Consider the following 12,880-nt stretch of genomic DNA (forward strand, 5'->3'; position numbering starts at 1 on the left):
AAAAAAAAAAAAAAAAAAAAAAAAAAGGTAGCGTCGTCGTCCAACTCCAAGTTTCGACAGAGAGCATCGAAATCAAAAGAATCCGATTGGGGGAAAAGCACAAAATTAAAAAAACACGTTTTTACAGAGAAGAAGAAGAAGAAAAGAAAAAAATCATCTTTCTAATTTTTTTTCTTTCTCCTTTTCATTTTCCCATCACTTTCCCGGGAGAATCCTTTTTCTCTCTCGGAAATCGTCGTTTTCTTTCTTGCCGTTATCTTTCTCACGAACATTTGAGAGAAAGGAGAGAGAGAGCATCTACGAAACGCAACTAGGATTCCCAACTTCGTTTCAGCTCAATTTTTTTTTTCAATAATCCCAGAAGAGAATCCATTAATTAACCCCGACGAATTCGCCTGGTAAATTGTGATTCTTAAGTGTTTTTTTTCCCCCTTGAATCGTTGCGTTTTCGCAGAACTTTCCTTATTCAAATTTGTCAATCATTTGACATTTAATCAAAATCGATTTCGGTAAGCGTTGACGATTCCGAGGGTTTGAATTTTTCTATACAGTAGAAGAAAATGGCAAACCAAGGCGGATCATCAAGACGGAGCTTATCTGTTACGACTGCTGCTTCATTGCACGGAAAGAAGAAATCTATGGATATTGGCGAACGACTTCCCGACACTGCCCGCAGATCTCTCACTGTTTCTCGTTCCCCTTTGTAAGTCTCTCTTCTTCTTCCTCCTGAGAACGTTTAGCTTGTGATGTTGGTTTCTAGGCCTTGATTTTGGTTCCTTTAGAAATAAGTACATGTGATCTTCTTTAAATGTATGATGCCTTTGGGGTTTGTGATCAGGGGTTTAACAGGAGGCGAGCGAACTGTTAAACGGTTAAGGCTATCAAAAGCTCTTACAGTTCCAGCAACAACGACTATATATGAAGCTTGTAAAAGGATGGCTTCACGACGAGTTGATGCCTTGTTGTTAACTGACTCTAATGAAATGCTTTGTGGGATTCTTACTGATAAGGTTCGTCACTAACTATGGCTTCCCCTCAAGCGTTGTTAAAGATTTATAGTAACACATTGGAAGGAAACGTCACTATGTCTTTTTCTTTCTTATGGCACTTGCAGGACATAGCTACAAGAGTGATTTCTCAGGAACTTAATGTTGAGGAAACACCTGTCTCCAAGGTTATGACGAAGAACCCTATGTTTGTTCTCTCAGAAACACTTGCTGTTGAAGCCCTCCAAAAGATGGTCCAAGGTTTGTCTTATTGTTTTTAAGTTCCTGATGTTCATCTGATGCCTGTGTATGATTCATTAATGTTAACCTTACCTACTACAGGAAAATTCAGACATCTGCCTGTTGTTGAAAATGGTGAAGTTATTGCTTTGTTAGATATAGCAAAGTGTTTGTATGATGCGATTGCTCGTATGGAGAGGGCCGCTGAGAAAGGTAAGGCAATAGCTGCTGCTGTTGAAGGTGTTGAAAAAAGCTGGGGAACAAACACCTCAGGTGGGCAAGGAGCTGAACCCTGTCCTGCAGTCATTTCATTTAACTTAACACTGCTTTTGCTTCTTATTTTATCAGATTTTGAACGTCCAGTATGTTGATTTTTTCATGTAGTTCCCAACACCTTCATTGAAACGCTACGAGACCGGATGTTTAGACCTTCTTTATCAACAATTATACCAGATGATACAAAGTAGGTAATCTCTTCTTTTTCTAATTAGATTCTTATTACGATCTTGAGTGGTAGTATTGTTTTCTTTCCCATCAATTATGTTGTTTTTAACTTAACACTGGTTTTTGTTCAGGGTTTTGAAAGTCTCACCGACCGATACAGTGTTGACAGTAGCTAAAAAGATGGTTGAATTTCAGTCAAGTTGTGCAGTTGTAATGATTGAGGACAAGCTTCGAGGAATATTTACGTGAGTTCTCCTCCTTTCTGAAAGCTTTTGAAGTTGTATCCTTTAGCCTATAGATTCTGAAAGCCTTACATTCATCCCATTCCCGGTTCAAGTGTTTGTACTAAGCTAAGTGATAGGGATCTTGAACAGAACTGTTTATGCTCCTATTTATTCGCAGTCCTGAACTAAGATTATGCGTTGGGTAAACGCTTCTGTCTTCGTTTTGGATACTTGTCACTAACTTTCAAAGAGTTTTGTTTTCCATTTATCTAGTTCCAAGGATATACTGATGCGGGTTGTGGCTGAAAATCTTCCTCCATCTGAGACTCTAGTTGAAAAGGTAGGATTAAAGACTATTCTCCTTCTCAGATTCAGTGGCTTAATATTCAAGTTTCTAGTTTTTAGTTTTGAATCAATTTTTCAACTCTTAAATACCTATTTCCAGTTTAGTGATGGAGCAATTTTCAATTTCTTGAGCTTAATAGTTTGTTCTCATTCACTAATGCATAGGTTATGACTGAGAATCCAGAATCAACGGTAGTTGACACACCAATTGTTGAAGCGCTGCACATCATGCACGAGGGAAAATTCTTACACCTTCCTGTTACAGACAAAGGTTAAAATTCTGAAGCGTTTTCATTGTAAAGTCTTACGAAAACTAAAAAAGGCCAACATATGTAAATAACAAGGGTTTCTGATTACAGAAGGAGATGTAGTTGCAGTTGTCGATGTAATCCATGTCACTCACGCTGCTGTTGCCACAGTAACTCCCGCTTCTTGAAACTTCTGTAAATTATTTCGTTTAAAGCAAAGCCACTGTTTTCTAGAAACATGTTTTTTGATGTGTACAGGCTGGAACTACTGCCGGAATAGATAGTGAGGCAACAAACACAATGATGCAAAAGTTTTGGGATTCAGCAATGGCGTTGTCTCCTAATGAGGACGACGAGGACTCAAGGAGGTTATTATCTAGTCTTGCTTAAACACTATTAATCGAGTATCTTTTCAAACAAAACCGTGGTTTTACTGACTGGAAAACAATTTGTTTCAGTGAGAGCTCCATGAAAGTTGCTTCGGAAACTGAGACAGGGAAATCTTTCCCATTTGCAAATACATTTTCTTTCAAGATTGAAGACAAAAGACACAGAAAACACAGATTCATAAGCGGTACACATAATCTTGGTTCTTTTTCGCCAGTCAAACTGTTATAATCTTGCGTTTACTCAATTGTATTGGTTCTTAAATTGCAGACACTCGGAGTTTGACAGAAGTGATAACCGCCATCATTCAGAGGGTAGGGGATGATATCGATCCAGATAATTTACCCCAAATTTTGGTATGTAAACATTTGATGTTACAAAAGATAATGACGCAATCATTTTCTAAGTCTTCTCTTGCCAGTTCCTAAATGTTATAATGATGGTTATCTGCAGTATGAAGATGAAGACAACGATAAAGTGTTGTTGGCTTCAGATAGTGACCTTCAAGCAGCCATTGAACATGCAAAATCAATTGGCTGGAAGGTAAAAATAGTTATAAAGGAAGCTTTACTCCTGCTTTAGTTTGTTATAAATGAAGAACATCAGCCCCTTTTGCTTACTGAATTGGTGATTGAATCGTTATAAATTGTAGAGTCTGAGATTACATTTGGATGATTCAAGAGAAGGCAAAGGAAGAAGGAGAAGAGCAGCAGTATCAGCAGAATCAATGGAGTACGTAGAGTCAGACGCTTGGGCTGCTGCTTATAGTGGAGTTGCGGCTGGTGCAGCATTAGTAGCTGGTCTTGGTTTTATGGCTTATCTCAAAAGATTCGGAAATTAACTTCTCAAAAACACTACAAAAAGTATTTCTTTAACAGATCAATACAAACAAAAAAGGAAATGCAGACCCAGGTTTTGAAGATTTTGTCTGAAATATTTTATATACAAAGTAACTTTGAGATTTTCTGGTTTCTTGATATCAAAATAGCAATATATCTTTAAAACTAATACATCAATGAGGAATTTAAGAATAAGGCTCAGAATCTTAGTCAACAAAAAAAATAAACTTAAACAGAACAAGGGCTTTGCCATGTCGAGATATCTGCTATAAGTTCCCGAAATTTATCGATAAGTTCTTTGACATGGACATTCTTCTTTGCAATCTCCTGCATGCACAACAGTTTCGGCGTTTTCATAGGTTATTAACATAGAAATCAAACCAACAGATGACTAAAAGGTATTCAAGAAATGATTAACATTTCCATGGTTCTAGAACTGCTTAAGCTAATGATGATACTTACACTTACACTACAAACTACAAAGTGGAACAAAGAACACTTAGTACTACAGTACATAATCAGAAACAAGTTCGCTATGTAAGTTGCAATGTACAGAAATCTATGCCAATATGGTACTAGCAACAAATTAACACTCTGATAGAAAAATGAAAGAGACATAGAAACTGCAGAAAGCCTACCTTTCTGAGACTTAAAGCTTGCTCCTCCAGATTTTCGATTTCATCTTCACTTTCAGGAGATCCTAAACCATTTTCCGTTTCAGATGCTTTTGCCTGTAATGGATTGAACAAAATCATAATCTGAAAAAGCTCTTATTTTGAATTAGCTACAAAGGTGTAGGGCAAGCTCACAACAAACGAAGAAGATACTCTACAAGCAATACATCCTTCATCTAAACTCTTAACACATGCTTAACACTTATGATTGGAGCAGGACGGTGTTAGTTACTCTACTGATTACAAATAAGCCCTAGAAATTCCAATTTCCTCAGTCCAGCAACAAATCTCAGAACAAGAGACTTCTCAAAATAGTTAGTAACATCACATTATCACTGAAATCGCAGACCTCTGCTTTTTCAACATTAAATACCTTCTGTGAATTGGGAATCGCAGTAAGAACAGCACGAAGCGAAGTCACTGAGTTCTTATATCGAAGACTCGCCTCATCCAAAGCACTATTCCCACTTCCTCCACCACCACCACCACCACCAGATTCCGAATGATGCGATGTTTCATCAATCGCAGCCGCATCGGCTGAAACAAGAGCCGTGCCATTAGAACCCGTCGTCGTCGTCGTCATGGCAGAACTCGCTGTAGCTGATGTAGACCACAAGGAAGGATTGCAAAGCTCATCATTCATAGCTGAAATTATCTGAAACGCCGCTTCAATCGTTTCTTCCAAATGCTTCTCTCCTTCCATCGCCAGCTCCTGTGTCGTCATCGAGACCTGCTTCTCCTCCTCCATCGCAGCGAACACGCTTTAGTTTACGGCGTCGTTTAATGGAACTTATTAATACGACATCGTTATATGAAACTATATAATATAACGAAAAAAAACAAATCAGCTACATCGCTGTCTACCTTATCCACTATTACTTCAATCCATTTGACGAAAACAATCTAAAACGCTCTTTGATCTTTTTTGATCCAATCACAACGCATAGATCCAATGGACAACAACAACAACAACAACCAACCACCACCACCAACCTCCGCGTATCCTCCTAACTCCGCCGTCACAACCGTAATCCCTCCTCCTCCATCTGGATCCACATCAATCATCGCCGGAGGAGGAGGAGGAGCGACGTACCACCACCTCCTCCAGCAACAACAACAACAGCTTCAAATGTTCTGGACTTACCAGAGACAAGAGATCGAGCAGGTGAACGATTTCAAAAACCATCAGCTTCCTCTAGCTCGGATCAAAAAAATCATGAAAGCTGACGAAGATGTGCGTATGATCTCCGCGGAAGCGCCGATTCTATTCGCGAAAGCATGTGAGCTTTTCATCCTTGAGCTAACGATTAGATCTTGGCTTCACGCTGAAGAGAACAAACGCCGTACGCTTCAGAAGAATGATATCGCTGCTGCGATTACTAGAACCGATATCTTCGATTTCCTTGTTGATATTGTTCCTAGGGAAGAGATCAAGGAGGAGGAAGATGCTGCTGCGGCTGCGGCTCTCGGAGGAGGAGGAGGAGGTATGGTGCCTCAAGCCGCGAGTGGTGTTCCTTATTATTATCCGCCGATGGGACAACCGGCTGTTCCTGGAGGTATGATGATTGGAAGACCGGCGATGGATCCTAGCGGTGTTTATGCTCAGCCTCCTTCTCAGGCATGGCAAAGCGTTTGGCAGAACTCAGCTGGTGGTGGCGGTGGCGGTGATGATGTGTCTTATGGAAGTGGAGGAAGTAGCGGCCATGGAAATCTCGATAGCCAGGGGTAAGCCAATTTTATAATTTGAAAGCAATGTAGCTTGTTGAATTCGGTTATCTAGGGTTCTTAAGATAATTCTTCATGAGCTTGCTTTTGATTAGTCTTAGAGGAATTGTACCAATGTAGCTTCTTGTTTCATAGTTGCAGCAATGTAGCTTGTTGAATTAGAGTATCTGGGGTTTCTTAAGATTCTTCATGAGCTTGCTTTGATTGTTCTAGAGTAATGTATCAGCTTCATCAAATATGCTAAATTGCTAATACTAGTGTATAGATCGTTTCTCAGTTACTGTATCCTCTGCTCATTTCTTGAGACTCATAAACAAAAACTTTGCACAATTTTTTGACTCTTTAACACATTTGCAATACATGTGTACAATGTTGTGCAGTTGAGCTATGGAAACAGAAGCTGAGAGATATAATCATCATCGATCCTGCGTTGAATTTTGCAAGTGTCTGGTTCTTATATAGCCTGTTTGTGATTTAATGGCTGCTTACTTGGAAAGAGAGAGAGAGAGAGAGAGAGAGAACAAACAAACAAAAAGTCTCTTTTTGTTCTTCCTGTTAACTTATAAGTTATTGCAGCAAACAAAACTGCAGACTTGCTTAACTATATATATATATAATCTAATGTGCAGCATATTCTAATTTATGTTATTGTGTTTTTTTTTAGTCATGCTCTTAACATGGGAATAAACAGATGATAGGTTTGTAGAGCTTGTAAATCTCAGGCAAACTCAAATCTTTAACTTTTTGTTGTAGATCAAAATGATATATCTAGTTTGGTTTCATGTAATCAATCGGATTTAACTAGCTAGGCTACTACTACCACTTGAAAAGAAACCTTTGTACGGGACATGAAGGTAATTTGTATTTCTGGTTTAGTTAAACTTATCTTAAGGCCCAATAAGGCCCACATATCTCTGTCCAATAGACGCAATCAGTATTACGGTACGGCGACTCTCCCTCTCNCTCTCTCTCTCTCTCTCTCTCTCTCTCTCTCTCTCTCTCGCTGCTCTTCTTCCTTCTCTCGTTCTCGGTTCATCATCTATCATCTATCATCTAGCCTGGGGTAGGGTTTATCAGTGGATTTTGGCAATGGAAGCGTCATCGTCGCAGCCACCTGAATCTTCTGATGAAACTGCTTCAAAGTTTCTTACTGACCTTCCTTCACGCGGTTTCTTGTCTTCTTCTACGGTCGTCTCTTCCAATCCGGTAATATTTACTTCGAATTAACTAACTATTTACCGCCAATTTTTGTTGTTATTAGTTTAAAACCTATTTTTTTTATTCTGGATTTTGGGTTGAAGAAAGTGATTGGCTTTGTTATGCTTATACAAAATTTGGTTAACAATAATAACTCATTGGTACTGAATCAGATCTTGCTCCCTCGATTCTAGTTCCCAGATCTTTTTTTTTTTTTTTTTTTTGGGTAGAATGTAATCAGTCTGATGGGTTATTGTGAAATTTGAGTTAAGATTCCCACACTGTACAAAGTTTATGCTTTTTCTTTGGATTTTGCCAGTGTCATGAAGATTTATGTTGCCTTAAAGGTTTGAGATTTTGTAATGATGATGATATGAATTGACTGCTTCAGTTCTTGAGTATCGATCTTATTTTGTTTAACTGTACTTCACTAAAGTTGAAAACAGAGATGTCTTTGAGTCTGTATCGATGTGCTGCCATAAAAAGTTGGAGTCGGAATGAAAAGCTTTTGCTTTTTTTATTTTTTATTTTATTAATCCGTTATATTTGTACTTTGATTACACTCTCTAGTTTGACAATTTCGTTGTTGATAGATCCTTCTTATCTTCCTGTGAATGTACTTACTTCGCATAATCTTAGATTCTTGGTAGCTTGTCCAGCGAGTGAATTTTTCCATGAAATTGTTTCATCTATTTGTGCAGCTATCGCTCTTGAAGCTGAATTAATACATTTAGTAACTTTCTTTTGTGTAAGATTTCAGGGAAGCTTACGGGTCTACATTTGTGAGCATGACACATCTCCCCCAGGTATTACTTTTCTAAATGCTCCCATTTTGTTTTTTTCTTTGCATTGTTTTCTTAGAGACTGTTTCTTGCAAGCAATCTCCTAAAGTAATTCCTTTTTCATTTTCTCTCTGATTGAGAAATTGGATACAGTGTAATAAGTAATTAAGAGTCGCCGGTTTTTCAGATGCATTTCAGTAATACAACTTGTTTCCTTCAGAAATTTTGTTTGTTTAACTCTTGTCTGATAAAAGAAATCTTACTTTGTCATTTGGTCATATATCCAGAAGGACAAGATATCAAAACAAACCTGCAGAATATACTAATCAGATCTCTCTTGTTAAAGAAACAAAAAGGCGAATCTAGCTCCAAAGAGGCCAAAGGAACCGCTGAAGATGGTCCTAAAAAGAGGTAACTAATCACATCTCATCTCCATTTGTTCTTACCTTCCTTGCGTGACTATTAATACTAACTAAAAATTCTGAAACTTCTACACTGTTATGAGAAATTGTCCATTCCTCCTAATGGGCTACACAAATGGTTTGTTCATCTTTTACTTTTTCTTAATCTTAGGGCTGCAAATAGGGCTCTGGACGACAGAAACCCAGCTAAGAGAGCTGCTAATGTATCTAGACAAGGTCATCTCTTTGTACTTTTATATCTGATTTAATATTCAAGAAGTTCACATGTTACTTGGATTAAAACAAAATATGTTTTGATCTGCACAGAAGGATCAAGCAGTCGCACTGGCGAAAAAGACTTCCAGTCTTTGACTGTAGAGAAGCTCCGTGCCCTTCTCAAGGAGAAAGGCCTCCCAACTAAAGGAAGAAAGGCAAGTCCATGTTTTTAATTGAAATCTCTGTTAAAACTTTTTGGAGCTCCTCAATCTGGTTGGTTTATCTAGGCTCTCATGAATCTTGACTGGTCTTGTAGGATGAGCTCATTGCGCGCCTGAAGAGTGCTAACTGAAGTTAAGAGGGATCAAGATTGAGAAAACTCCCTGGTGAATATATGTATCTTTAGAGGTTTCCAAATAGGAGGAATTTGTCATATGAAAATTGTTCTTGTTCTTGATCAAAACATATCCTTTGGATCATGGTACACTTTTGATTTATGAATCTGGTTTGGGTCTCATCGAAGATTTTTAGAGTGACTTTTGTAACATGAATTTCATCTTTTGATATATGAACCGAACCAAACCAAAACCAGACGGTAGTGCGGGCTATTTTAACTAAAATAATCAAAGAAGTAGGCAACGCAAAACAAGTTTTGACCCGCAAGTGAGACATAAAAAGATTTCAAAATTCCATTTCACCTAACAGAAAGTGAAGCATGTGTGTATTCAACTTGATATTTTGAGTGTTTTGTGTGAAATTTACAAATACTATGTTTTATTTAATCATGTATTTTAAAAAGTCTATTAAAATTCACTGTTATTGAACTGATGATTAAAAATCTACTTTAAAATCCATGTTATTCAAAACAGTCTGTGGATTTTGATTTTAATGATTTTTGAGATTCTATAGGATTTAGGTGGGATTTGTTTAGTTAAAAATAGAGAAATTCAAATCTCATGGTTTTATGTGGGATTTGAAAGAATTTTACAATAAATCATATCAACTTCTCTAAAATCTTTCAAAATTCCAAATTTCTTAAATCTCATCAAATCTTCCAAAATCATGGTTTCAATACACTCCTTGTAAATTCTTTTGCGATTTGATTTCCTGAAAACATGAGAACTTTAACAGTTCTATATATTTTGTTATATAAATTTAGTTTACTTTCGACATCACATTTATGCTGATATTATAACGAGTTCCATTTTTTAGCATCATAAAAATCTGTGTGCTGGACTCAAAACCACGAGATCTCTCTCTTTGGACGGTGATAATGAAAACGTGAGAATGAAAAAATAAAAGAGATAGCAGTTTACATCAAAAAAAAAAAAGCAGGCAATTCTTTTTTTTGTATCTGTCGTTATGAATGTATTAAATGAACACTTGTGGACAGTTTACTAAAACAGTAGAAGGGGAACTCGCAGTTAATGATTCTGAGCTTTTGTATTAATATGGACCGACGTTCTCCAAGCGGCGCCGTTTTCTGGTCACAACGTGTGGCTCCATACACATACATTTTCCCCATATTTTGCATATGAACTAACTAATAATGTCTTCTCTATCAATCTAATCATTGATAACCAAATAATTTGTACTAAATGAGTACCCGTGCAATAGCACAGATTATTGCACAGATTGAACTTCATTTTATACCAAAATTATATATATATACATATTTTGTATATTAAAATAATTTTTTATATTTTTTATTAATTTTTAAACAATCTTATCATATAATTTTAACATTTTACATTTAATTTATCTTCCGTTATAAAAATTATAACTCAACTTATCATATAATCTATTACACTTAAACTCATATATCGCTTACACTTGTTAATTCGGAAGATTTTGTAAAAAGTTTGTTTATATTGTTAAATTTGTTTATACATTTTATTCCTTAAAGTGGTTTTATTTTTTTGAAATAATTGGTTAATAATAATGTAAATGATTAATGTAAATTTTCAGTAGATATTATGGTTTATGTTCAAGATTCCTTGTTATTATTAATAATACACTTAAAATAATCAAGGGAACCCGTAAATCTCGATTACAATAATCAAGTGAACTCGTGAATCCAGACTATATAAATAATATACTTAAATTGTTAATGTATTAATTTTATTAATATACTTTCCTTTTACCTGTAAATCCAAACTAAACAAATAATGTTATTTTTTGTATGAATACGGTGTATTCCGGTGAATAGAGATGTCAATGATTTATACAAATTTGGATAGGTGTTAGATAAGATTTCATTTTGATTGTATAATCAGAAATCACGTTTAAGAGTAATTAATTTATCAGATTTTTTGCCTTATGTAAATATACTCTTTGGAGATTTTGTTTTATTCTTTGGAATATTCTTTTTTAGAATATCCCAAACCTAGGTCATATAACTAATGGTTACAACATATATAACATATTTTGTAACCAACTAATGAATCAAATAATAATATAACTTTATAACTTATAATTATTATATAGTTTACCAAAAAAAAGTTGTGTAATTACGTAATATTATATAGGGGATGCACCATTTTGTTTTTCCATATATTCCCAATAGACTAATGTTTTGAGTTTTCATCTAATTTCTTAACTATTAATTTATATATTATTTATAAAATATTTTTTTAAGAAGTACTTCCTCTGTCTCACAAAGATTGATATTTTGGGATATTTTTTTGTTTCGCAAAGATTGATGTTTTGTAAACTTCAAGAAATAATCATTGAAAATATTTAAATTTTTGAATTGTTATTGGTTTATATTTTCTCTCTGTACAAAAAAAGTAATTATAAATTAATTTATAAATAAAAACTAAAAATTTTCTTAATATGTGTGAAATTATCAAAACATCAATCTTTTCTTTATGAGACAGAAAGAGTATTATTTATAAAATATATACATTTCCCCTATTCACTCATAAAAAATCATAAATTTATTAACAACTATACATGGAAAACAGCAACTCAAAACATCAATGTATTAAATATAAAAAATATTTATTACATAAAAATGTAGATAACTCTAAAACAAAGTAAACGTGTACTTTAGAAAAGAAAACTGTGGATGAATTTCAGGAAGCACGAGCTTGAACAAAAAAAAAGTCAATGGAACAAAGAGTAATCAGATTTTTACATTATGAGAAGAAAGAAAACTCAAGTTTCAAACCATGAGAACCACGTGTTCAAAAACTGATAAAGATCCACTTGAACTAGACAACTAGTCGTCACAAAAAGTGTATAATTATTTGTTTTTCGACATACAGTGTGAGTTAATAAGAATCGTGCATGTATCTTTTTGTTTTAGATTTCGGCTCAAGGATTTCATCAACGTGTTCGATCTTATCCGACACATGTCTCTTTATTGGCGGATTCTCCAACCAAATACGTTGCCCTCATCATGTAATGAAATTATTTTTTCTACCTAGCTAGCTACAACTCATTAGACTTGTATAGAGCTTTGATTCAATTAATATAATTAGAAGTTTAGAACCAACATACGTGCAATCATATGGGACACAATAATCTTTGATAGTTCACCATTATTTATCAACAATACATATGGCACAAATTTGTATGTACTTCTATCGATTATGAAAATATATTTTTTTATTAGTAAAAATCGAGTTTTACAACAATGAAAAATGTCTAAAACATATAATTTATGGTTCGAAATATGATCGAGAAAAACCGCAAGATTTTATGCGTTTCGATCAGAATTGGGATTTAGCCATGAATATAAGAGACTCTTTGCATCTCCTCTTCTCGACACTTTTTTATCTTGGTCTCTGGCCGGCATATATATATATATACGGGCCAACTCCTTAAGATGCTTTACAAATGCTTTTTTTTTTTTTTTAAGATGTCTATTGCATATATAATATTATGCTATTGGGACCTTATCAGCTATCGTATATTATTCGATATTCCCTTTGATTCAAAAGATCTTCGAGAACCCCCAAGAATCAAATTTCATTATTCAATAAACCCCACTTATGTCATCACGTGCTGGACCTTATAATTAATGATTACATTACTAATAATAGCCTTTGTACTAATTAGTACTAATAGATGTACTAATTAAGTGAAAGATTCTAAAACAACCTATGTGGCTATGTGTAATATTCCACTAAGGCTAATTTTGATTTGATTATATTCTTATTTACATG

The 12,880-nt window shown here is 35.1% G+C and overlaps 4 protein-coding genes across 5 annotated transcripts; 3 read left to right on the forward strand and 1 right to left on the reverse strand.

Moving 5' to 3' along the window:
* LOC104741360 (CBS domain-containing protein CBSCBSPB1) lies at window positions 17-3,796 on the forward strand. Its single transcript, XM_010462211.1, has 15 exons — window positions 17-398; window positions 552-703; window positions 839-1,010; window positions 1,115-1,247; window positions 1,329-1,499; window positions 1,611-1,689; window positions 1,802-1,915; window positions 2,168-2,234; window positions 2,405-2,510; window positions 2,599-2,657; window positions 2,746-2,855; window positions 2,946-3,061; window positions 3,145-3,230; window positions 3,328-3,417; window positions 3,527-3,796. The coding sequence occupies exons 2-15, from the start codon at window positions 561-563 to the stop codon at window positions 3,713-3,715; spliced, it is 1,635 nt and encodes a 544-aa protein (XP_010460513.1). The 5' UTR covers window positions 17-398; window positions 552-560; the 3' UTR covers window positions 3,716-3,796.
* On the reverse strand, window positions 3,844-5,178 carry LOC104741370 (mediator of RNA polymerase II transcription subunit 30-like). Its single transcript, XM_010462222.2, has 3 exons — window positions 4,761-5,178; window positions 4,352-4,444; window positions 3,844-4,040 (listed from the first exon to the last, which is right to left on the reverse strand). Exons 1-3 carry the CDS (start codon window positions 5,133-5,135, stop codon window positions 3,942-3,944), a joined length of 567 nt encoding a protein of 188 aa, XP_010460524.1. The 5' UTR covers window positions 5,136-5,178; the 3' UTR covers window positions 3,844-3,941.
* Window positions 5,240-6,755, forward strand: LOC104741379 (nuclear transcription factor Y subunit C-4-like). 2 transcript variants are annotated; one of them, XM_010462234.2, is made up of 2 exons: window positions 5,242-6,112; window positions 6,493-6,755. In XM_010462234.2, the coding sequence occupies exons 1-2, from the start codon at window positions 5,340-5,342 to the stop codon at window positions 6,494-6,496; spliced, it is 777 nt and encodes a 258-aa protein (XP_010460536.1). In that variant the 5' UTR covers window positions 5,242-5,339; the 3' UTR covers window positions 6,497-6,755. The 2 variants fall into 2 exon arrangements, with proteins under 2 accessions (XP_010460545.1, XP_010460536.1); XM_010462243.2 differs by lacking the exon at window positions 6,493-6,755 and having other exon boundaries at window positions 5,240-6,116.
* Window positions 7,084-9,259, forward strand: LOC104741394. The gene is made up of 6 exons (XM_010462255.2): window positions 7,084-7,318; window positions 8,070-8,115; window positions 8,379-8,502; window positions 8,665-8,729; window positions 8,820-8,923; window positions 9,025-9,259. The coding sequence occupies exons 1-6, from the start codon at window positions 7,202-7,204 to the stop codon at window positions 9,058-9,060; spliced, it is 492 nt and encodes a 163-aa protein (XP_010460557.1). The 5' UTR covers window positions 7,084-7,201; the 3' UTR covers window positions 9,061-9,259.

The sequence above is a fragment of the Camelina sativa genome, chromosome 2, assembly GCF_000633955.1.
Source record: "Camelina sativa cultivar DH55 chromosome 2, Cs, whole genome shotgun sequence".
Taxonomy (NCBI): Eukaryota; Viridiplantae; Streptophyta; class Magnoliopsida; order Brassicales; family Brassicaceae; genus Camelina; species Camelina sativa.

Bases quoted from the DNA above. Each gene is read 5' to 3' on its own strand.
- LOC104741379 (XM_010462243.2), top strand. From the start codon at position 5,340: ATGGACAACAACAACAACAACAACCAACCACCACCACCAACCTCCGCG.
- LOC104741360 (XM_010462211.1), top strand. From the start codon at position 561: ATGGCAAACCAAGGCGGATCATCAAGACGGAGCTTATCTGTTACGACT. The intron at 1,500-1,610 runs GTGGGCAAGGAG...TTTTTCATGTAG, and splicing joins CTGGGGAACAAACACCTCAG to TTCCCAACACCTTCATTGAA. The intron at 3,231-3,327 runs GTATGTAAACAT...GGTTATCTGCAG, and splicing joins ATAATTTACCCCAAATTTTG to TATGAAGATGAAGACAACGA.
- LOC104741370 (XM_010462222.2), bottom strand. From the start codon at position 5,135: ATGGAGGAGGAGAAGCAGGTCTCGATGACGACACAGGAGCTGGCGATG. The intron at 4,445-4,760 runs GTATTTAATGTT...AATCCATTACAG, and splicing joins CGATTCCCAATTCACAGAAG to GCAAAAGCATCTGAAACGGA. The intron at 4,041-4,351 runs GTAGGCTTTCTG...TTGTGCATGCAG, and splicing joins AAGCTTTAAGTCTCAGAAAG to GAGATTGCAAAGAAGAATGT.
- LOC104741394 (XM_010462255.2), top strand. From the start codon at position 7,202: ATGGAAGCGTCATCGTCGCAGCCACCTGAATCTTCTGATGAAACTGCT. The intron at 8,116-8,378 runs GTATTACTTTTC...TCATATATCCAG, and splicing joins GCATGACACATCTCCCCCAG to AAGGACAAGATATCAAAACA. The intron at 8,503-8,664 runs GTAACTAATCAC...TCTTAATCTTAG, and splicing joins GAAGATGGTCCTAAAAAGAG to GGCTGCAAATAGGGCTCTGG.